We start from the raw sequence: 23,785 nt of genomic DNA, 5'->3' as shown, positions 1-23,785 counted from the left end.
CGTAAAAGAGGTTGCAAGTGAAGCATCTGGAGTTCCTCGAAAATTGCATTGCTGTCATTTGTATAATGCCTACAACAGATATGGAGAGCTTTGAATATCCAGGGCCAAATTGCAACTCTTAATCCTGTTTTGTTTGTTGTTGTCTATTTTTGTTGTTGTTGGGTTATTTTGGGAGATGGTTATTGTTTGGTTTTTGGTTTTTTATTTTGTTTTGTTTTGTAGCAACGAAGTAAACGAGGAGGTTGGTCCAAAGGAAGAAAGAGGAAGAAACCTCTTCGAGACAGCAATGCACCCAAATCCCCCCTTACAGGATATGTTCGGTTCATGAATGAGCGTCGAGAACAACTTCGAGCAAAGAGACCAGAAGTCCCATTTCCAGAAATCACAAGGATGTTAGGCAATGAATGGAGTAAACTGCCTCCTGAGGAAAAACAGGTTATTGTTCCTATTCCTGACCCTTTGTTTGGTTTTGATTATATCTCAGAAATAACTTATATAAGAAAAGCAAAGAGGATGGACAGTTGATTCTGCAATTTTGTCACAGTGCCTAAGAGACCGGAATAGCAGGGTCCATCATAGCAATTTTCTCTAGCTTAGTGATTTTTAAACTATTTGCTAGAGGGGTGTGAGCAGGAAAGGAGTCTAGGACTCCCCTCAACCAAAGCAGCACCATTTTTTATATGCTGAGTTCACATAAGATTTTTTAAAGTGGTTCAGTATTAAGAAATCTGTCAATAAAATGTATTCCACTGAGTTAAATGAAAAGTCGTGAATTAAGTGAGAAAAAGTCACTTGACGCAATTCCGCAGTTCACATAAGATTTTTAAGAAAAAATGTTACTGCTTTAATACATTTTTTTAACTAGAGTTTTGGCAAATTAACCTGCTATTGAAAATAAAGCAAGAACAACTTGAATTCTTTCTGCTCTAAGACAGAAACTAACCTGATTGGCAAACTGAAATGAATCCATTTGTTAGAGAGATTTGAAAGGAATTAAGGACAAGATAGCCATGAGCTGGTTGAAGTACCACTAAAGCTGAGCAGTGGTCATGATTGTGGGAGCTGCTTTGGGTTAAAAGTTCCCAGCATTCCCAGCATCTGAAAGATACCTGTATTTCTTTTATGTCTTAAACTCTTTTATGACTTACACTTTTTAAAAAGGATTCCAGACACACTAAAACCAAATTGAGAAATACTCTCCTGGGAATTAATTGAATTCAGAAATTTTCAAAGAGATCAGATTCAGTTGCAACTTTTGAAGCTCTGTGTTTGTGGTAGCAAGCTAGTAGAAAGCAGTGAATATCATCCATTGTTTTGGCGCTACTGTATAAAAGGATAGTGGGCTGTACATACTATGTTATTCTTTTCTTTTTTATTTTTCTTTATTTTAAAATTAATGTGTGCTCATTATTTAGATCCTTTTCAGAGAATACAGAAATGTATAAACAAAAATGTAAAAATAACAGCGCTTATTTCTTGGGATAACCACTATTACGTAGGACAAAGGTTTTGTGTTTGTTTTTGTTTTTTTAACTTTTTTTGGAAATAATTTCAAATACACAAAAAGTTACAAACATAAAACTAATACAAAGAACATCCCAACACTCTTTACCCAGATTCACCTGTTGTTAACACATTTTATTCCATTTCTCCATTTGCATATGCGCTTATATGCTCTGTCTTTCTTATACTTTTGCATGCTCAGTCTTTCTCTCTCTCTCTCTGTCTGTCACAAACACACACACACACACACACTTGCATGTGTACACCCAGACACACACAAAATTTTGTTTTAATCATGTGAGGATAAATTATATACATTGTAGCCCTTTACCCCCCAGGATATTTCAGTGTGTATGTCAAAGAATATTTTCTTATATAACCATAGTGTAGTCATCAATTTCATAATTTTTCATTAACAGTGCTTTAATCTGTCATCCATATGTTGACTGAATGTCATTTCTTTATAACATTTTTCCCTTCCAAAACAGGTTCCAGTCTAGGGTCAGGTTTTGTGTTTAGTGGTCAAGTTTCTTTAGCTTAAACTGGGATATTTCCATAGTCTTTCTTTTTCTTTTATAACATTTATATTTTTTTAAAATACAGTTCCCTTCTGCTTCCCCTGCTGCTTTTACCTTTAACAGAACATTGCGCATTGTGTATTTTTCAGATGTTTCCTTGTGATTAGATTGAAGTTGCGCATTTTTGGTGGGATTACTTGCATGGGTGGTGGTGTGTACTCAATATATCACATATGCAGGCACACAATGTCCTTTTGTTTCTCACTAGTAATGTTAATTTTGCTTACTTGGTACATTATTTAAATTCTCCTTTGTCATTAATAAGTAATCTATGGGGAGACGATTTAAGAACATGCAAATAGCCTGTTTTACCCTAGATTTAGCATCCATTGATTATTTTTGCCTGATTTAATCTTTATCATTATGATTACAACGTGATGATTTTTCCAACTCCAGCACTGCCTTCACATTTACCAATTAGCCTTCAGCATTCTAATCTAAGCAAGATCTCAGCTTACTGCAACCTTGACCTCCTGGGCTCAAGCACCCCTCCCACCTTAGCCTCCTGAGTAGCACACACCACCCAACCTGGCTAATTATTTTATGTTTTGTAGAGATGGGATCTCACTTTGTTGCCTAGGCTGGACTCAAACATCTGGGCTCAAGCAGTCCTCCTCTTGCCTGGGCCTCCCAACATCCTGTGATTACAGATATGAGCCACCATGCCTGACGCCCTACCCCCATTTATTTATTTGTTTGTTTGTTTGTTTATTTATTTTTTGAGATGGAGTCTTGCTCTGTCGCCCAAGCTGGAGTGCAGTGGCACAATCTCGCCTCATTGCAACCTCCACCTCCCAGGTTCAAGCGATTCTCTAGCCTCAGCTTCCCAAGTAGCTGGGACTACAGGCGTGCACCATCACGCCCAGCTAATTTTTGTATTTTTAGTAGAGATGGGGGTTTCAGCATGTTGACCAGTCTGGTCTTGAACTCCTGACCTCAAGTGATCCACCCACCTCAGCCTCCCAAAGTGTTGGGATTACAGGCATGAGCCACCACGCTCAGCCTCTACCTCCATTTATTGTATTTGTATGGTAACAAATCATTGGTATTGTGTCTGTTATAAATCATACTAATAATAATATGAAGTTTTTTCTACTAGTTTATAATTTATTACTGTACTTAATTATTTTGGTGCTTAAATTGTACCAGATTTGGCCAGTTGAGTATCCCCTACATCTGGCTCTTACGCGGGACAAGGTGTTTAACGTAATTTCTGAGTGTGTTTTCTGTTCATTTAGAAGCAGTATTTTTATACTTTCTTATACTTCATTTTGATGAATGAAAAGGGCAAAGCATTAAACAAAATAATCCTGGTAGATCAATGAACTTTGTTTAAATAATTAATAGCACAAAGCAATCAAAGCATGTAGATATAGGTTCTCTCAGAGTAGTCCATTTTTAGGTCCATAGGATGAGGTCATTATTTTTATGTTCTTTGTGTCTCCCAGCTTCATTGCTCCAATCTCCTGGCTCTTAAAGTGCCAATTGATGTATGACATCATCCCCTCAAAATGGGCTGGAGACAGTAAAACAAAGTAATATTCTATTCCTTCCCCTGGGAAGACTAAGTGTGCCTATGTGGTGTGCAGATCTCATGAGGATGACTCTAGTGGCCATGTAGAGTTCTATCTATAGAGTTAGAAGAATAATCATCTTCATGAATTTTTTATAAGAATGATCTCAATAGAACTTGTCTTCATTAGGTTAGAAAAGGCAATAAATATTCTAAAAACTCATAATGACCTATTTACTTTTATAATTAAGAGGTTATATTTTAGTCTATTCATACAACTCTTGTTTTTCTGATCCTTTTTTAAGGCATATTCCCTATATTCTTTTCTTCCCATGTTCTAATTGTCCTGTTTTCTTCAAATAGGTAATTTAATTTTATTTAAATAGGATCTCATTTTCTTGAAAATAATTCTGTGTTTCTTTCTTAGCGCTACCTTGATGAAGCAGACAGAGATAAGGAGCGTTACATGAAGGAACTGGAACAGTATCAGAAAACAGAGGCCTACAAGGTCTTCAGTAGGAAAACCCAGGACCGTCAGAAAGGCAAATCTCATAGACAAGGTATCAAAACCAGAACCAAATGTATTTGTAGTTTGTTGTGGGTGATGGAGTGTCATAAAGCCAACTGTTAAGAGTGGTAACTATAAAAGATGTGTTTCTGTTTTCTCTCCACTATCCAGTATTCACTTACAAGCATTATCTTGAAATTTTATTAAAATCACATGGCTCTCATTTAGAAATTTCAACTGGGTTTCCGTGTCTATTATCAATGATTTTGACTTGTCCTCCAAGACCCCTGTTAGTTGCCTGCCCTTCTTTTCCTGATTCCCAGTTTAGGCATTTCTCTGCCTATAAGCAAGCCTATCTACAAAATTGTATCAGTAACTTGCCTTTAACACTTCTAAGCCTTTCATGTGTCATTTTTGAAGCACCATCCACAACTAGCCTATTTTTCGTTAGCCATTGCATCTTCTCTATACTTGGGCATCTAGCCTGCTAAAATTATAGATGTTGTATAAGTAGTCTTTGCTTTGTGTCTTCTGTCCACTCCTCCACCCTTTTCTCCCTAAAGTTAAGAACCATGTCTGCTGTTTCTCTTATGCCTAATTATGAATTTTGTAGGTATGGGGTTCCCTTACTTTTGTTGGCTGACCAATTAATAAAGCCTTAAGGAAAAATATCATATGTTATGAGAATCTACATATACAAGCAGGTTTTATAGTTTGGCACAGTCATATACTTGGGTTTTTTTTATTGCTTTCTTTTTAAATGTAATGTTCTCTTATTCTTTTATATTTTTAGATGCAGCCCGGCAGGCCACTCATGATCATGAGGTAATTAGCCATCTGTCTACATATCATATATATGTATTTATAATAATGTTGCTTTTTGAAATGCTATTGGTTTTTTTTTTAATGAATGGCAAAGTATTTCCTATCTCATAATTCAGATTAAATGAGATATTTTAGCTTGGGGGTTCTTAGCATATGGCAGACACTTAGGTTGTATGTCTGTCATTGAACTACAGCCCCTAACCTCAATCCTTTCCTGTGATCTAAGAATTTTATTGGCTTTAAATGCCAAAGATGGCTGGAATTTGGAATGAAGTATAGAAATGAGGGCTAGCTGAAAGCTATAACTTGACCATAGTTTATCATCACCAAATACTTAAATCTGACTCTCAGAAAAGTTATTATTTAAAGAATCCAGCATTTGCTTAAAACGAACTGTTCAACTACAATGTCAATAGAGCACAAGCGACAGTATCTCAGGTTTGTTTTTTGCTTTGTTTTGTTTTTTGTTTTTTTGAGATAGAGTCTCACTCTGTCGCCCAGGCTGGAGTGCAGTGGCACAATCTCGGCTCACCACAACCTCCGCCTCCCGGGTTCAAGCGATTGTCCTGCCTCAGCCTCCCGAGTAGCTGGGACTACAGGCTCATGCCATCATACCCAGCTAATTTTCTGTATTTTTAGTAGACATGGGGTTTCATCATATGAGCCAGGATGGTCTCGATCTCCTGACCTCATGATCCACCCGCCTTGGCCTCCCAAAGTGCTGGGATTACAGGCATGAGCCACCACGCCCGGCCCAGTATCTCAGTTCTTACATCTCCTTTCCTCTTCCCTCACTTCACTAGCACATGTTTGTATACTGGCTTCTTTCCTCCCACTTGGTTCAGCCCCATTGATAAGATTTAGGCCTGTGTTTCTGTGTGTGTGTGGGATTTAGGTGTGTGTGTTATTTCAAATTATGCTTCCTCCTTCAAACTTTTCTTGTTTCCTCCAACTTCCTTTAACCCTCATGGCTCTCTATACTTCTGTTATGTGCTTAGCTGATCTGACCTTGGGGTTTTGAGGTAATTCAAGGGCTCACACTCTTTGGTTGTAATCTCTTTGTAGACATACACAGTCTAGTTTCCATCTTTATATCCAACCCCATAATAACCTTGCCTTGAGAAGGTATTCCATAAATGATTATTTTTGTACAAGAATCTATTCAAAGTTGACCTGAAATAACTGGGAATTTGAACAAAAAGAATTTTCTGATGTACTCTTTTACATGTGTTTGGTTTTTCACTAAATCAAGGAAATGTTGGTTACCTTAAAACATAGAGGAAAAATTCAGATTCACAGGTCAAATAGATGTTATTACCATCTATGAATTATAAAGTGAGAAGCATAGTAAATATTTATATTTTATTCTAAAGATAAATCCTATATAAATGTAATTATATATGACATTCTATGCTCTAATTAGGAAGAAATGTTATGTTGTTTTGCTGGAGAAGCTTTGTACGTATTCTTTGTATTTTAAATCATAATAATATTGCAAACTTTTCATATTAGCAGACATTTGTATAATTACTTCTCTCTTTCTTTGCCTGTGTGCCCAGCTATCAATATCATGAAATTTCTGTGCTTCTTTTTTTCTCTATTTTATAGCTTCTCTATCCTTAACAGTTACCAAAGAGAATTTGGACAGTAATCTGAAACATTAGATCTCACATTTTCTGGTCAGTCATCTGAATAGGTGTCAGTCATCTGACTCATTTCATCACTATGAATTTTGCTGGCCAAACTATATGTGGCATTTTTGTCTTCAGTAAACTTGATAGTTGCAGTCAGAAAAGATGTAGATTTAGTCTGTATCATAGAACCTGCTGCTGATGATTTGAGAAGTGAAGGTGTTTATTCTGATACATTAGTATGATATGAATTTCTGTAATTTCTGTGATTTGTGAAAAGAAGTGAGTCTCTATGTATTTCCCTGTTACAGGATTAGACACATGTTAAACCAAACAAAAAAAAGGAGTGAGTAGATGGAGAGCCAGCAGTTGTTTCTTAAAAGGTTATACAGTAGGTTCTGTAAATCCATGTGTTGGTATGCCCACAGCAGGATAAAGCTCCTTTAGTAAGCGTGTTGACCCAATTAATGTCCCTTCATCCATTTTTATTTTTCACTGAATAATATGTTTCCTAAATTAGATAATTTTAGAACAATTGCAATATAGAAGAACTGATTTGAAAGTTTTAAAACTGTTTTTAAACACTGTTACCCAGTAATTTTCTTACATATAACTTCTTAGTATAATAGAAGTTCAGAAAAATAGCACTATGGGTGAAAAGCAGCCGCAGAAGGAGCCCATGGAAAGGAGTAATTGAATCAGGACTTAAAAATGACCTAGGTTTTGTGGGCATCTCAGGGTGGGTAAATGGCTCAAGCAGAGATATGAGTTAAGTTTTTAATAAAAGAGCAAATATCTTGCAGTGTCTAAAGACCATAGATCCTAAATACATACTTATTTCCCTTTCTTATCCTATGAGGAGTAAAACACTGAGACTCAGTGATCCTCTCAACTGACCACCTCATTTTGCCAGTGAGGAAAGTGACTTGCCTAAGACAGTATATAGAATGGAAAGAATTTACCCAGAATCACTTACTGAATTAAATTGGAGGCAGAATTGTGACAGAAACCCAGGCCTTCTGTGTCATAGTCTAGCATTCTTGACAGCACAGTGCCATGCTACATAGCATAAACTACAGTGTTGAAAGTAAAAATAGGCCTCATTGCCCGAGATGTCAGCAAAATGTGTTGCCAGTTAAGTAAACTATTTGGTTTGTGTATAGTAAAGAAACCTGTTGTATTCCTAAATGAAACTTGGATCCCTAAGTCATTGTTACCAAGGCAGGTACTGGAGAGGGCATATTAGAGCTAAAGAAATGCCAACCTGAAAGCCATTCTGCATAGCAGTGGGGCACTTCAGGCTGGTACACAGTGTTAAGAGCATTTCCCAAAGTAGAAGTCTCGAGAGAAGCACATATCACACTCTTTGAAATTCTGGCCCTGAGCCTAGATCACAGCAAAATAGGTTCAGTTCGAAAGGGCCTCTTTTCTCTTAACCTCCACTCAATATATAGAATGGAAAACCAAAGTGAAGAATATTCTTGCTCCTCTCAAATCGAAAGGCAGCCCACTAGACCCAAGAGTTAGCTAGTATTACTCTCAAGAAAGTGTCTATATCTCATGTGAAAACTAAGATAGAAACAATAATTTTGTTTCTCCTTTAATTTATGAGAAATGACAGAATGACAATCAGCCTGAACAAATTAGACCCTTTCACTGAAAGGGTAATCAAATCCTTATGATTTTAATCCCTTGAGCTATCCTTGGAGCAGCTTAAGTACACCGAAGCCCCCAGGAGGATCCTCTCCATGCCATGAAATGTGCTCAGTAATGGAAGAGCGCTGATGGTTTTTATTACCACTCTTCCACTAAGTAGAATTTCTCTGTTACCTTTCAGAGACTGAACAGTTTAATTGCTTTAATGTTTCTTATTTTGTGCTCTGAGAATCTGTACCAAGGGGCAGTGTGTTAATGCACCTATGTGGTGCTGCTGTCCTCTGCCCTTACATAATTAGCTTGATTTGGACTGCTCTGGCAAAGAAGAGAAAAGATTACCAGTCTGAGGAGAGTCAAGACCTTGGAGAGGGATCTTTGTACCATGGTAATGGGAGCTAAGCGTCTCCACTTTACCCATCTAACTGGCAGATATTGAGACGTATAGCTAGGTAACTGATCTCATGTAACTGCAGTTAAGTTGGAGACTGAATAAGATAGGATGATAATGTCCTAAGTCTTTATGCTAAGTCATCTGTGGACTTATGCTTGTATCTGTTATGCCTTGTGCATGTTGGGATTATGTGTCATAAGTTTTGTTTTCCTGCAGCAGCCCAGTAACAGTTAAAGCATATGGGAAGCCAGCAAATTTGAGAGAAAGCCACTGCGAAATATGGCTAAGATTCCCTCTGGAACCAGCCTTTGTTGTTCATACATTAGTTTCCATTGAAATCCCCTAGGAACTGGCTTAAGGTGGAGCTTTGCATGTTGAAACTTGGGACTTTCGATTGATAATTTTGTTGTTTATTTTCAAATTGTTCTGGGAAACTTTGCTTTCTTTTGTTAGGAAGAAAAATACAAGTAGAAATTAAGTGCTCTGAAATTACATAGCTTTTCAGTGTCTTTCTTGCTCAGCTGCCATTGGCAGGTGGTTCACACAGCCCAGCCTCCTTACTAGGCAGCCACCATTATGAAAACAGGAGCTTGGGTGTCAGATTTCCCTCTTAAGCTGTGAACTGCTTAGCTTTTCTACTGGGCACCAAGTCATTTTTGCGTTCAAAGATTTAAAAAACTAGTGGAGGCTGGGCGCAGTGGCTCAAGCCTGTAATCCCAGCACTTTGGGAGGCCAAGGCAGGTGGATCACCTGAGGTCAGGAGTTCAAGACCAGCCTGGCCAACATGGCGAAACCCCGTCTCTACTAAAAAAAAAAACAGAAAATTAGCCAGGCATGGTGGTGGGCACCTGTAATCCCAGTGACTCGGGAGGCTGAGGCAGAGAATTGCTTGAACCCGGGAGACAGAGGTTGCAGTGAGCTGAGATCGTGCCACGGTACTCTACCCTGGGCAACAGAGAGAGACTCCATCTCGGAAAAAAAAAAAAAAAAAAAAAAAAAAGCTAGTGGTTACAAGAGTAGGAAAGATACATTCTGTCTAGCTTTAAACAATTGTTTATAGGAATGGAATCTAGGTATTATGTTTGCGTGTTTTTCATGTTATAAAGGTCCTGGGATCTTAAGATTTCACTAGCAGTTTCTTCATTTCTCACTTCCTGCCATTTTACCACCTTTGTTATGGAAAATTTTGAACACTATGCCAAGACACTTAATATTCACAATGCTTTCAACTTCAAATTCATTTTAGAAATGACAGCCAAAGCATCTTGAGATAAAGATCATTGTGGAATATATTTTGCAATGATCTTGTGAGGCTTTTTTAATTTTAATGGCTTATTGGTGAATTAATTTTAGGCTTTGTTATTCTTTTGTATCTCACATAATCCTTTGCTTTCTAATTTTTAGAGCCTGGTTATTTCTGATTTCTCGGTCTCATATGTTTGTTTGTTTGTTTATTTTTCCTGTGTCTAAAGAAAATCTAAAAGACCCCAAAGATAGGCTGCCTCTCATAAGTAAATAGAAGTACCAATGGAATATCATAATTGTTGCTCATAGCAGTTACATTTCTGCTTAAAACTCTTATTGTCCACTCTGCAAATTTATATTGCATAATCTTATCTCAGGGAGCATTTTACATGCATAACCAACAAGAGTGACTGAAAAAACCAGTCTTTCTCAATTCCCACTACAATCACTTTCACAACTGTATACTGTTGACTATTCAAAACACAAGGCTAAGAAATGGCTTCAAATTCTCCATTAGGGAAATTTATGTAACTTTGTTTTAAGGTTTCTAATTGCACAGTAGTTGTATACCTGAGAGAAGTGAATACCTGCTTAAGCTCTATGAAAGTTGGATTCCAGTCAAAAGATGAATACATTTCCCTCACAGACTCACCTGGACTGATTCCTGCTCACCCTATTCTTTCTTTAAAGAAGACATGATCATTGTCTTCAGGCACTATTATTTAATTTAGCTTCTATTAAGAATTAACTGTTTTGTTCCTCTTGATTCACAGAAAGAAACAGAGGTAAAGGAACGGTCTGTTTTTGACATCCCTATATTTACAGAGGAATTCTTGAACCATAGCAAAGGTGATTACTGAAGTTTCTTTTTGTGTTTCTCAGATTTTTGACAGGGGACTTAGTTCTCAGAAGAAATTCATTGCTCAAAAGCAATGGTAGTGTTATCCCTCCTTAGGACTACTCAAAGACCAGTGAAGGAAAGCTAGGGCATTGTTGTCAAAGCTTCTTTGGTCTCTGGATGAAAGGAAATAAATGCAAGTCACAAATTCACTTGTCTTCAGACTCTTAGCCTGGAACCCCTTGTACAAATAGAAACTTACATGGGAGTCCAAAATATAAAATAAGTAAGAGCAAATCTGATCCCATTGTAGTAAAGATGGGTACCTACAGCTGTGCTTGGCCAGTCTCCCAGGATCCCCCTGCAAAACCCCTCAGGCTTCTCATTGTACAATTTAAAAAGCAAAAACTAACAAACAAAAAAAATACTGGGAATTGAAACTGTTTGTTGCAATCTTATGTATGGAATGTGACTAGCTGTAAGAATTAAAATAGCTCTGGGGAGTCAGGCGTTTCATTGCTGAAATTGCTATCTGGAATGCCATAATGAGAATAGGGAGATGAGGTGGGGTAGCTAAATTAGAGGCAGCTAAGCAGAACTTCCCTGTAAGAGTCATTGGGACTCCTCAGAGACTCCTTCTAGTGCTGCGTGTGTTCTGTGGGATGTATGTCCTCAGCTCGGGAAGCAGAGCTCCGCCAGCTTCGCAAATCCAACATGGAGTTTGAGGAGAGGAATGCAGCCCTGCAAAAGCACGTGGAGAGCATGCGCACAGCAGTGGAGAAGCTGGAGGTGGATGTGATCCAGGAGCGGAGCCGCAACACAGTCTTACAGCAGCACCTGGAGACCCTGCGGCAGGTGCTGACCAGCAGCTTTGCCAGCATGCCCTTGCCTGGTAAGTCCTCCTGCCTGAGAACTGTCAGTGACAGGGGTGTGCATGTTGTGGGGAGCGGAGTGCTGTTTATGTTAGTACTGGTGTGGAGAGATTGAAATCTCCTCCAGAGGAAAATTAATTAAACTACATTTTTTTCTCCTCTGGATATAATAGAATGTCAGTATTGGCTAAAATCATCCAATGTTTCAGGCTCTCTGGTCATTCAAATTTTTGTCCATTTATATATTAATATCTATTTTCCCCTCTTTTAAGCTTAATTTGCTATTCAGAACACTGGAAACTGAGTAGTAAATCTTGAGAGTGCTTCTTCTTATGTATGTTTGCTTTTTAGTTGTTTTTGTTTTAACGAGAAGGAAGGGAAAATGAACACTGGTATTTCTTATATACTCTTTCATTTTGAGGATAGTCATAGCAGAAAGCTGAGAAAGTCTAACCTTCTGTTACATGCAGCTACTCATACATACTGTACAGCAATTATATAGCCCATCTGTTTATTTAGAGTATGTGGACTAATCTCATTTCTTTGAGATCTAAAAGTCTCTCCTCTAAAATTAAAAGCATGTCTGTGGAGCAGACCACATTAGAATCATTATTTCTTTGAAATTTTGTTTTATGGTAAAACTGAATAGAGAGGATTTTCTTACTTTCTTCTTATCTCACTTCAGGAAGTGGAGAGACACCTACAGTGGACACCATTGACTCATATATGAACAGACTGCACAGTATTATTTTAGCTAATCCCCAAGACAATGAAAACTTCATAGCTACAGTTCGAGAAGTTGTGAACAGACTTGATCGTTAGGGAATGGTGAGTGCTCACTGATAAATATGTATATGCCAGCACATCATCAAAAATAAGATGTCATCAGACTTTATCAATACTACTAAAACCCCGGGATTACATTGGATGAACAAGTTGGAGACTTGGTTAAGATTCCTGTTGCATGGTTGTTAAATGTAGTAAATAATATTAGAAAACAGAATCACTGTAGTCCCAACTACTTGGTAGGCTGAGGTGGGAGGATTGTTTGAGCCCAGCAGTTCAAGTCCAGAGAGATCCTGTCTCCAAAAATAAAAGAAAACAGACTCAAGACAGTTTTTTCTCATGCTTGCTTCAGAATGGTTTAATGGGAAGAGCATGGTTTTTGTGGCTCGACCTCATTTCTAGCTTTGTCACTTATTAGTTGTATTCTTGGGCATTAGTTTCCCAAAAGGTTTTGAAAAGTGAAAACCTTAGAAGAAATCATCCCCAAAACAGCACGCAGAACAAAATAAATATAACTTAATTTTTAATCTTCCTTTTCTCTGGAAAGTACTAATGATAATTTAGAAGTAGTCAGTGAGACATTGTATGTATGTGAGCCTACATAAGTAGGAAGCTTTTATATTCACCACTCAATAACACAGTGACTGTTGTCTGTTAAATGTTGAGGTGGACTCACCATACAAACAGGTAACTCCCTGGTTTTGATAGATTAAAAAATAAACTCTTCAGCCAGGTGCAATGGCTCACACCTGTAAGCCTAGCAGTTTGGGAGGTCAAGGCAGGCAGATCGCTGGAGTCCAGGAGTTCAAGACCAGTCTGGGCAACATGACAAAACCCCATATCTACAAAAAATAGAAAAAGTTAGCCAGGCATGGTGGCATGCGGTTGTGGTCCCAGCTACTTGGGAGGCTGAAGTGGGAGGATCACTTGGGCTCAGGAGGTCAAGGCGAGGCTGCAGTGAGCCATTATCACACCACTGCACGCCAGCCTGGGTGACAGAGCAAGACACTGTCTCAAAAATTTTTTTAACCTCTTGGTGGGGCACAGTGGCTCACGCCTGTAGTCCTAGCACTTTGGGAGGTTGAGGCAGTATTGCCTGAGCCCAGGAGTTCAAGACCAGCTTGGGCAAAATAGTGAGACCCCTGCTTTAAAAAAAATGAAAAAAATTAGCTGAGCATGATGGCACACACCTATAGTCCTAGCTACTCAGGAGGCCGAGGCAGGAGGATCAATCACTTAAGCCCGGGAGTTCAGGTTTCAGTAAGCTAGGGGTCACACTAGTGTATTCTAGCCAGGGTAACAGAGCAAGACTCTGTCTCAAAAAATATATATATAAATATAAAATTCTCAATAAGCAAAAAGAGAGAAAATAAGTTTTTAAAAAATATGTTCAATAAATGAGCAGTAGTATGTATTCTTTTTTTTTTTTTTTTTTCCAGAAGGGATCTACCCTTGACACTTTTTGGTACTAATGGTCATTTCTCAAATGGAATTGGTATTTGTTCATTCGAATTCCTAGAGATAGGATACCCCTTTACTATGCCATCCCACAAAATTGGCATCCCTTTGCTTTATTGGTTAAGTTATTCCATGCCTGCAGACATATAAACTGTGTGGAAATTTTAAGATAGGACTCTACAATGAGGTGGCCATATATGGATACTAAAATAAGAGTCAACAGCAGGATATGTTCCTTAGAATGGTCATGGGTTTGAATCTTTATTTGTCCTGTGAGTACATGAGCACACTCATATACATAATTTATATTCTGGTTTGGTTTGGACTTTGAGCAACATATATAAAGATAAATGCCTAGTAGAGACAAAGGCAGAAGTCTTTATACTTCTTGGTGATGCCCTTGGATGGTAACTGTACAAGGCAATGCATTATATTTTAGCCTCAGCCATGCTCTGACGGGGAAAGGATTACCATCCTTCTAGTGAGTAGCCAGATGGAACGGACTGTACTTCTTAGAGATGGCTGGACTCCCTGCAGAATAAAGAAGTGGCATTACTGCTGCTGCTTATGAAGGGAACAGCTTGTAAATCTAGGCCTGGGATTTTCAGGAGCTCATCATCCTTGCCATTTTCGTACAGTGTTTTCAATTAGCACTCTTGTAGGCTTGAAAAGTGAGAGCTGGGAGAAACAGTGTGGAAGATTGTGAAAGAAAACATTAATTGATAACATCATGTCTCTTCACATAGATATAGGGCAGCTAATTAAGTATTGACCCAAAAGTGGTTTTCCATTTTGAGCATTTTGCCAGTAAGACTCTCCTAAAGCTTTGTTCATCTCAAGAATATAAACTGTATTATTTGTTTTCTGAGGAGTATTTGAAAACTTAGAATATTACTATTATCCTTGATTTTAACCTACAAATATTTTGCCCCTGAAAAAATAGCTAAAAGTGTGAACTGTTATATTACTACAGATTCTTACAGTCTAGCCATGCAAACATAACTAACAATAGATGGTTCCCCACACCCCCCAAAACTGTCAAAGGAAAAAATTACAAAGACTGTGATTAATACTGGTTTGGCCTCATTATACAAATATGTACAGACAGCGAGGCTGATGTCCCCAGCACTCATGATGCAATTAATTACTCTGACAAGAGTTTGGCAAAGGTTTCATCCAGTGTCAGGAGCCAATAAGTGAAGGGAAGCTAATGGTCTACAAGTTTCAGAGGAGCATATTAGGGACCTTTAGAAATCTAACATTTTATATATGAAGAAACTGAATCCCAGAGAGGAGAAACATCTTGCTTGAAAATATCTGCGTAGATGAGTACAGAATCCAAGACTAGAACCACAGATATCTAAACTCTCTCATTCACTGGGTTTATAAAACATTGCTCTAAGGAAGAGGTGGATGGGGGAAGGGGAAAGCACTAAAAAGTCCTGAAATAGAGCATTAAGATACATAGGAAGTAAATAGAAAAAAATTACAATCCAGGAATTATAATGTTATAGAATTTTAGCTCATTTTAAAATTATTTTGATAAATATACAGTGGAAGAATTACCCTACCTGTCACCTTTCTTGTGGCTGAGTAGTACCTAGAGACAAGTGGAGCTAGGAGGAAGCCATGGGGGTGATTTTAAGTTGAAAGGTGACTACCTTATAAAAACTACTAAAATGCATATGTTGCCTGATTTCAATGATAATATTTGGCTGTTTGAGTTTAGGGGAAAAAAATCTTATGTGACTGTATTTTTATTAATATGAGAAATGTTCTTGATTATATGCACATAATACATCTCTATACATGCAGATATCCTTAGTTAACACTTGAAGAAAATTGGTTTTGATTGACCACACATTCTTCAGACTAAAGTAGGGTACTCATTTTCCCTCCTCAGGTTTGCTCCTGATATTTGCTTTTCTGTGTTTAGCTGATGATTTTCCTACCTCCCATTGTTGCTGAACTGGAGCAGGGCCATGTTTCTCATTGAAATGTTATGTAAAACATCTCAATGAGGTTGCCTGCTTGCAGCTTTATGAGTTCTTCAGTTTACATACACCCTGCACTCACTTTAACGCTTATGAAACCAAAGTATTTTTAAATCCATAGCGCTAACCCCTTCCGTTCAATACTTACTTTCTTGGTGTTATTTTCCTTGTTTGTTTTTGTTTTTGTTTTGTTTTGTTTTCCTGATTCTACAGGTCTTAGAGCTCCAAGATGTTCCATAAGTGTTTTTACTTGTGAGGAATGAGAAGCCATCCATGGAAATTTGAACTGAGTGGGGGCAGAGAAAGAGTGCAGATCCCTTTGCTTGTGAAATAATTATCAGTGAGTGAAAGGCCGTCACCCCAGGAAGCCAAATGAGGGAGCAGCAACATGTATATGAGCTTCCTATGGAATTGTCCTTGTGTGAAGCTTTGAAGGTGTGCAGCCACTCTCCCAAGTCTTCAGGTTCCTACCATTTCCATTTCTGTTAAAGTGGATCTGCATATCTTCAGCTTACTAGGTGACCCTGATGCTGATATGTGCTGCTGCAGAAAGGAAGACTTTTCATTGTAGTTTCGCTTAGACCCTTTTATCAGTGGAGCTCCAGTTTTCTTACCTAGCTGTCACTTTTTTAAATGCCTCTGGGGGTTATTTTTGCTTTCCTTGGCCCCCACCAATTTATACATCTCCGTTTTCTGACCTCTGGACTTTGTTGCTCAGCAAGGTTCTGAAGGAGAGTTTCTTGCATTGGACAGGCCCAATCTTCTCCCATCATTGCCCTGCTGCGACTCCAAAGAAAGGAGCTTCTTGCTGACAGTGCCCTGTGGAGCAAGGCTGTGTTTCCTACCCCACACAGTGCTCAGTGGGTGCCAGCCCTCAGTGTGGCTTTGTGATTGCTGCCCTAAAGGAGAATGCTCTTTCCTTTCTCAAGGTGGTACTGCCTGCTGTTTTCTAAGCATTGCTCCTGCACAGACATGGAGTCCCAGCCCCAGCAAGGCTCTTCTGTTCCCATCTGTTGGCAATGTCTTGTGGAGCATTTTTGCTGAGGAAAAGGTCACTTGTAAACAGAGGAGAAAGGGAAAGAGTACAAAGCCCTAAGTTTATTGTAAGTGAAAACTGAGGGAATTCCTATCTTCTTTAGGAGTAATGATTCATAGATCTAGATAGGTGGAAATATCATTCAAAATAGTCACTTGAGCTCACAAAAAAAGTAAGGAAGAATTCTCATGTCCTTTGTCTTCCTTCTGTAGCCATTAACTGCTGAATCCATGTGAAGAAGACAGGCTTCCCTTCCTTCTCCCTCCTTAGTGATTTTTTCTTTAACAGCATAAGTAAAGAGGACTTTCTGGTTCATTTCTGTTTGTTTTGTTTTGTTTTGTTTAGAGATGAGGTCTCGCTGTGTTGCCCAGGCTGGAGTGCGGTGGCTATTCACAGATGCTATCATAGCACACTACAGCCTCCAACTCTTGGGCTCAAGCATCACGCCTAGCAGTTTCTGGTTCCTTTAACAGCAAAAGGAAAGAGAGGTTCTGATTCTTACCTCAGGGTTTTTTTGGTTGTTCATTGTTTTTGTTTTTGTTTTGACACTCTAGAGCACAAGGCTAAAGGTTACAGCTGAGATCTTTGGAACCAAAGGCAGAGCAAGCAGAGCCCATTGTCTGGGCCCCACACCACTGCAGGCAGGTGGATAGAAGTGTGGCCCCTCATAGTATGCCCGTAAATCAGGGCATAGGGGGGAACTACCTGTCATATTGCTACACCATCCTGTCTTCTCAGCATCTCCTTGCCTGTTTTCTTTATTAGTCCAAAGGAAAACAACAGCAACAAAATCTGTTTTTAAAATGTCTTATATGAACATACATCAAATATCCATGCACTGAAACCCACATACCATCACTTGGCAATTTTTTAGAATAAGACCCCATTATTATCTATTGCTATAAACCTAGCCAGCTCTCTTGCTCTTCTATATTTTCCTATTTCCCTGCCATCATCTGCTATTTCTGCCACTTCTCTTAGACTCCTTGTCTGCAAAGTCCAAGCCAGAACTCACTGTCTATGGCAGAAGGACATCCAGAGCCCATTCTCGAGGTTTGTTTTTTCCTTCTGCCAGATGCTTTCTGTCCTCCCTTCCTCCTCATATTTCTGTTTCTCATTTGTGTTCAGTTTTGTGCAGCATTGCTAGCACTGCTTTTGTGACCAGAAAAGGCCATAACATGGTCCAGGATCATCATTCTCCTGACTCTAGATGGGACACTTGACAGTGACTTGAAACATTTGCATATTCAGGAATATATGAGATCTCAAGAGAGCCTACAGTATGAAATAATTTTCACGAAATAAACAGCTCGCTTTTGAAATGCTGTCTTTCCCAGTAGCTACTCACCTGCCTCTGGTGGCTGGGATTCAGATGCCACAAAACTGTCAGTATCTATAGACCAGGTCTATGCCACCTCCTCTCTCCTCTGTGCTCAATGAGGAGGCAGTAAATGAACTTACAGGCTAGCACAATACCTAATTCATGTTTTCCAGTACACCTGTAGATATTACTGTACTTTTATGTTCTCAAGAAATAAGCTGTTGCCTATTCAGTGTTACGGATTTCTTTGTTTCTTTTTAATTAAAATACAAGGAGCAGCTGAGGAAAGGGAGACAAGGTATTTTATTTCTGACTGATTTTAGAAAAAACTTGTGTACATGTGTTTGGAACTGTTGAAATGCCAAGTTTTCTGTATAAGTGTTTTTGTAATTAAACTTACAGATTTTCTTTGTTTTTTAAGAAGTTGATGTGCTCGTTTGACATTTGTCTCATTAAAACTTTTCTACGTTGAATTCACCTGTTTCAATTTTACTTGCTTTGTAACAAGTCCTATCTCTGGCCGGGCACGGTGGCTCACGCCTGTAATCCCAACACTTTGGAAGGCCAAGGCAGGCAGATCACGAGGTCAAGAGATCGTAGACCATCCTGGCCAACCTGGTGAAACCCTGTCTCTACTAAAAATACAAAAATTAGCCGGGCATGGTGGTGCATGCCTGTAGTCCCAGCTACTCAGGAGGCTTAGGCAGGAGAATCACTTGAACTTGGGAGGCGAAGGTTGCAGTGAGCCGAGATCGTGCCACTGCACTCCAGCCTGGCAACAGAGCAAGACTCTGTCTCAAAAAAATAAAAAATAAATAAAAAAGTTCTGTTCTTCTTCTTAAAGACTTTGTGAACTCTACATTAATCATCACGTCTGTTATGCTTTTAAAACAGTAACACGTTCATTTTACTAATTGCTACTTCAAAATGTATCTTTACCTGTTTGAGAAGTCAGCTCTTTTAATGTATGCTGTAACAGTACAGTGAATTCTAATTCATTTTAATATAGCAGTAGTATTCTGGAGACAACTTAAAAGGATGTTTTTAAAGTCAGTGACTCTGATGTCCCCTTGATAGAAGATCATTTGATAGAAGAAAGGAGATATGCCTAAATGCTCGCTTTTTTTTTTTTTTTGAGACGGAGTTTTGCTCTTGTTGCCCAGCCTGGAGTGCAGTGGCACGATCTCCACTCACTGCAAACTCCGCCTTCCGGTTTCAAGCAATTCTCCTGCCTCAGCCTCCTGAGTAGCTGGGATTACAGGTGCACGCCACCATGCCCGGCTAATTTTTGTATTTTTAGTAGAGACAGGATTTCACCATGTTGGCCAGGCTAGTCTCGAACTCCTGACTTTGTGATCCGCCAGCCTCGGCCTCCCAAAGTGCTGGGATTACAAGCATGAGCCACCACGCCCGGCCAAATGCTTGCTTTTTGAAAATAACTAATCAAAATATTTTTAAAGGAAATTTGTCACCTATTTCTACTATGCTTTTAAAAATCCTAGGGGTGAGGCAACCTGGTTTCCAGAGCCTGCTGCTCTCCATGTAGCCAGTTGTGTGGCATTGGGCAAGTCTTGATTTGTTTCAACTCATTTCCTCTTCTGACGTAACACATGCCTCAGCTCTCCTGTACTATTGTAAGAAGGATAGAGTAAGGTAACAGAATCCACCTTGCCTTGGAGGACAGGAAGATAGGAAGTATCTGTTACATGATTGCCAGTAACTATCAGGGTATCTCAGTTAGGATTGAATTTGACTCTACATTAAGCAGAACTAGCAACAGCTTAAATAAGAAGTGTGTCTTTCTCGTAGAAAACTATGCCAAAGTTGGGCAGTTAAAGGCTAGTATGGAGGCTTCTGTCTGTACCACAACATGATCTTTCTCAAGGTCACCCTGTGGTCCAAAATAGCCACTTGACCATCAGCCATCACTTTGAAATTCCTGGCAGCATGAGGAAAAGAGGGCAAGGCCAAAATGAGCAAACCTAGCTGAGTCAGGGCCCTCTAAAGAGTCTTCCTGGAAATCGTATTCAACACTTTCACTTAATTTGGCCAGAACTCAATCATGTGACTATAGCTAGCTATAAAGGAGGCCAAGAGATGTCATTCTTGCATGGACGTTACTGTGCCCAACAATACAGGTTTTAGTAAGGAAGAAGGAGAAAATGAATATATAGTAGGCAACCAACATTAATTTCATAACTATGTGTGACTTCATTTATGCACTCTAAGCCCAACCCCACCATGCTAGTGAATGGAGTGCATTATCTTGCCTTGGTCTCTTGGCCATTTGAGAATGACCATGTACTTCTGTGATACTTTTTTCCCCCGGAGAGCCAGAAAGCCAAAAACTAGCTTCCGTCTGAGTTGCCATTTCCTGTTCCCGTCTAGCTCTTCCCCTACCCTGCAACAGCTGGTGGCCAGTCTTGTTTAGTAAAAATCAACATAAACAGGTGGTAATACTTCCCCTAGTTGTTTGTTCCCTTTCTCTAACTGCTCAGCATCTGCTGAATTGAAACACCACCAGGACAAGCTTTCCCTAAGAGTGGGGAAATTGAAGTATTGCTTAGCGGAAAAGCTCATAGCTACTTCCTGCCCTCTGAAAGAATTTCCTGCCTTGCAACTGAGAGTTCCAAGTCAGGGGTTTTTTCTTTGTTTTATTTGTTTACCTTTGATATATAGCCTGCACTCAGATATATACTTCAATATCTATGGATATAAGCAGTAGTTTATATGCCAGCCCATTAAAGAAATCAGGATTGAGAGTCAGACTAGGTGAAATTGTTAATGTACATCTGCTCATCCAGAAACCATTTCAGTTTAGTTTTCACAGGACTATGTGTCTACAGGGGGAAACTTTTGCCAGAGGTAGAAATGTAAATTCTCTTAGCTTAGTGAAATGCAAAAGGAGGAGCCACAAGAAGATAGGAATGGCATTGGGAAATTAAGTGCATGGCCAATGCAGATTTTCCAGATAGAAGGATTTTTATAAACCACCTGCAACACCAGATCAGTGGGAGGATGTCTTATATGTTTATGTGGGAATATGTAAGATTCATTGTAAGAGATTCTCTTATTTGAATCTCTCTCTCTCACACACACACCATCCAACACTTAAGAGCCAGAGTTTTTTATACCAACTTCTCTTCATTTCACTTTAATTCACCCTTTATTTGGGACTACAAAGACGTTTATAAAACATGGTTTCTGCCCTCCATAGTTTCTGATAATCTAGTGGGAAGGACAGACTTGTACATAAATATTTCTAACATAGGGCAGCTTGTATTAATAGTTTTAATAGAGACAAATAATTTTTAGAGAGTGAAAGACTTATTTGAATCTTATGAGATATTTTTTCCATAAGTGCAAAAGAGTTTGCAATAGAGAGTAGATCTGAGTCAGGGTGGGGGATCAGTATCTTAACTAATTAATAAGGGCTTTATCTGGAATGTAAATGAAATATGAAAATCTGAACTGATAGCCATCAGAGTTTTTCTGGTAGAGGTTGACGTAGCTGGAAGGTCAGAACAGTTGGATTAATTGTAATTTAGACAAGCAGTTTTTCAGAGTGCACTTTTGATTCATTCATAGATCATTAAATCAGTAGTTGGTCAAAAACATTTTTAAAAATTAAAATGAGGCCGGGCGCGGTGGCTCAAGCCTGTAATCCCAGCACTTTGGGAGGCCGAGGCGGGCGGATCACGAGGTCAGGAGATCGAGACCATCCTGGCTAACACGGTGAAACCCCGTCTCTACTAAAAATACAAAAAAATTAGCCGGGCATTTTGGCGGGCGCCTGTAGTCCCAGCTACTCGGGAGGCTGAGGCAGGAGAATGGCGTGAACCCGGGAGGCGGAGCTTGCAGTGAGCCGAGATGCGCCACTGCACTCCAGCCTAGGGGACAGAGCAAGACTCCGTCTCAAAAAAATAAACAAATAAATAAATAAAAATTAAAATTAAAATTAAAATGAAGAGAAACTATCAGAATGCACTACAGGTAGTAAGGGTATTATTTTGTGAAACTTGTACTTTAGATACAGTCATATGTCTACATACACTTTTAATGTAAAATGTGTTTCTTACCATGGGATCACAATGAAGATAGTCAATGACTGTTTTATTACCTCTGAAATTGGACAACACTGCTGGGTTCAAGTCTGGATTCTGCTGCTTTCCTCTTATATGACCTTAGGCAAGTTGCATAAACCACTGTATGACTTAAGTTTTCTCATCTGTAACATAGTGATATTTATCATTTCTGTCCTGTAGAGTTTTTATGTAGATTAGTCAATCCATGTAAAACACTTAGAATAGTGCCTGTCATAGAGTAGAAGACACTTAAATATAAATTGTTATAATTTGTGGAAGACTAAAGGGAAAAGAAAAATAACAGACACATACCATAGGCCACTCTGCTGTGCTTTTTATATAAATTATGTAATTCCACAACTTTACAGAGTAGGACTACTGTACTCATTTTTACAGTAAGTAAATTAAGACACAGATCTGATAAGTGACTTGTGCAGTTACAGAACAGGGAACAGGTAGAGAAATGGTTTATATCCAGATAACTGGTTTTACATTCCACTATAGCCATATTGTCTTAGAGATAACTAATGAGAGTGGCATGAGTTCAAAGCCGTAGCATAGTACGGTGGGTCTGAGAACTGGAATTAGACCTATTCAACAATATTTGTTGAATATCTTTCTTGCGTTGGAAATTGTTCTGGGTCCTAGTCCCCATAGGTCTCTTCCCCTTGCTGGGGAAGAAGAGACTATAAACAAGTAACCTAACAAACTCATCTCAGCTAATTACCTAGATAAGAGGAAATGACATAAGCTGCCAATTACCTAGATAAGAGGAAATGATATAAGCTAGGGTAGAGAAAAGGCCTTTCTGAAAAAGTATCTTTTGAAGAAAGACAAGATTGATTTGAAGGAGCCAGCCCGGTGAAGGGCTGAGAGTATACAAAGGCTGAAATCCTGAGGCAGCAATGAGCTCTGGAATTTCAAGGCATAGAAAAAGCTGGTGAGGCTGGAGCAGAGTAAACGAGAGGCAGAGTGGCTTTGAAGTTGCAAGGCAGGCAATAGAAAGATCACGTAGATCCTCAGAAGTGTCGTAAAGAGTTTGCAGTTTGTCTTAAGTGTAATGTGAAGAGAGTTCTACACAACTGAGTGACAAGATCTGATTTCTGTTTTTAAAGGGTCACTCTGGGCCAGGCGCGGTGGCTCACGCCTGTAATCCCAGCACTTTGAGAGGTGGGAGTGGGCAGATCACTTGAGGCCAGGAGTTGGAGACCAGCCTGGCCAACATGGTGAAACCATGTTTGTATTTTTCTACTAAAAATACAAAACAAAATTAGCTGGACATGGTGGTGCGCATCTGTAATCCCAGCTACTCAGGAGTCTGAGGCATGAGAATCCCTTGAACCCAGGAGGTGAGGGTTGCAGCGAGCTGAGATTGTGCCACTGCACTCCAGCCTGAGTAACAGAGCAAGACTCTGTCTCAAAAAAAAATAAAATAAAGGGTCACTCTGGCTGCTGTGTAGAGAATTGTGGGGGAGGCAAGAGAAGAATCAGAGAGACTAGGAGAAGGCTGGCACAGGAGCCCAAGTGAGAAATGACAGTGGCTTA

The 23,785-nt window shown here is 39.2% G+C and overlaps 1 protein-coding gene across 4 annotated transcripts in view; it reads left to right on the top strand.

Annotated features, from left to right (window-relative positions):
• Window positions 1-23,785, top strand: part of HMG20A (high mobility group 20A) — a 106,463-nt gene that overhangs the window by 48,122 nt on the left and 34,556 nt on the right. For 2 of the 4 annotated variants that reach the window (XM_032175617.2, XM_032175620.2), the window contains 7 exons: window positions 223-435; window positions 4,022-4,154; window positions 4,896-4,927; window positions 10,624-10,699; window positions 11,365-11,580; window positions 12,246-12,388; window positions 16,012-18,628. In XM_032175617.2, coding sequence (XP_032031508.1) covers window positions 223-435; window positions 4,022-4,154; window positions 4,896-4,927; window positions 10,624-10,699; window positions 11,365-11,580; window positions 12,246-12,382 — 807 coding nt within the window. In that variant the 3' untranslated portion in view covers window positions 12,383-12,388; window positions 16,012-18,628. The other 2 variants (XR_009209829.1, XM_032175621.2) reach the window with 2 other exon arrangements.

The sequence above is a fragment of the Hylobates moloch genome, unplaced genomic scaffold (assembly GCF_009828535.3).
Source record: "Hylobates moloch isolate HMO894 unplaced genomic scaffold, HMol_V3 SCAFFOLD_14, whole genome shotgun sequence".
Lineage (NCBI taxonomy): Eukaryota > Metazoa > Chordata > Mammalia > Primates > Hylobatidae > Hylobates > Hylobates moloch.
This window is presented reverse-complemented; position numbering and strand designations above follow the sequence as displayed.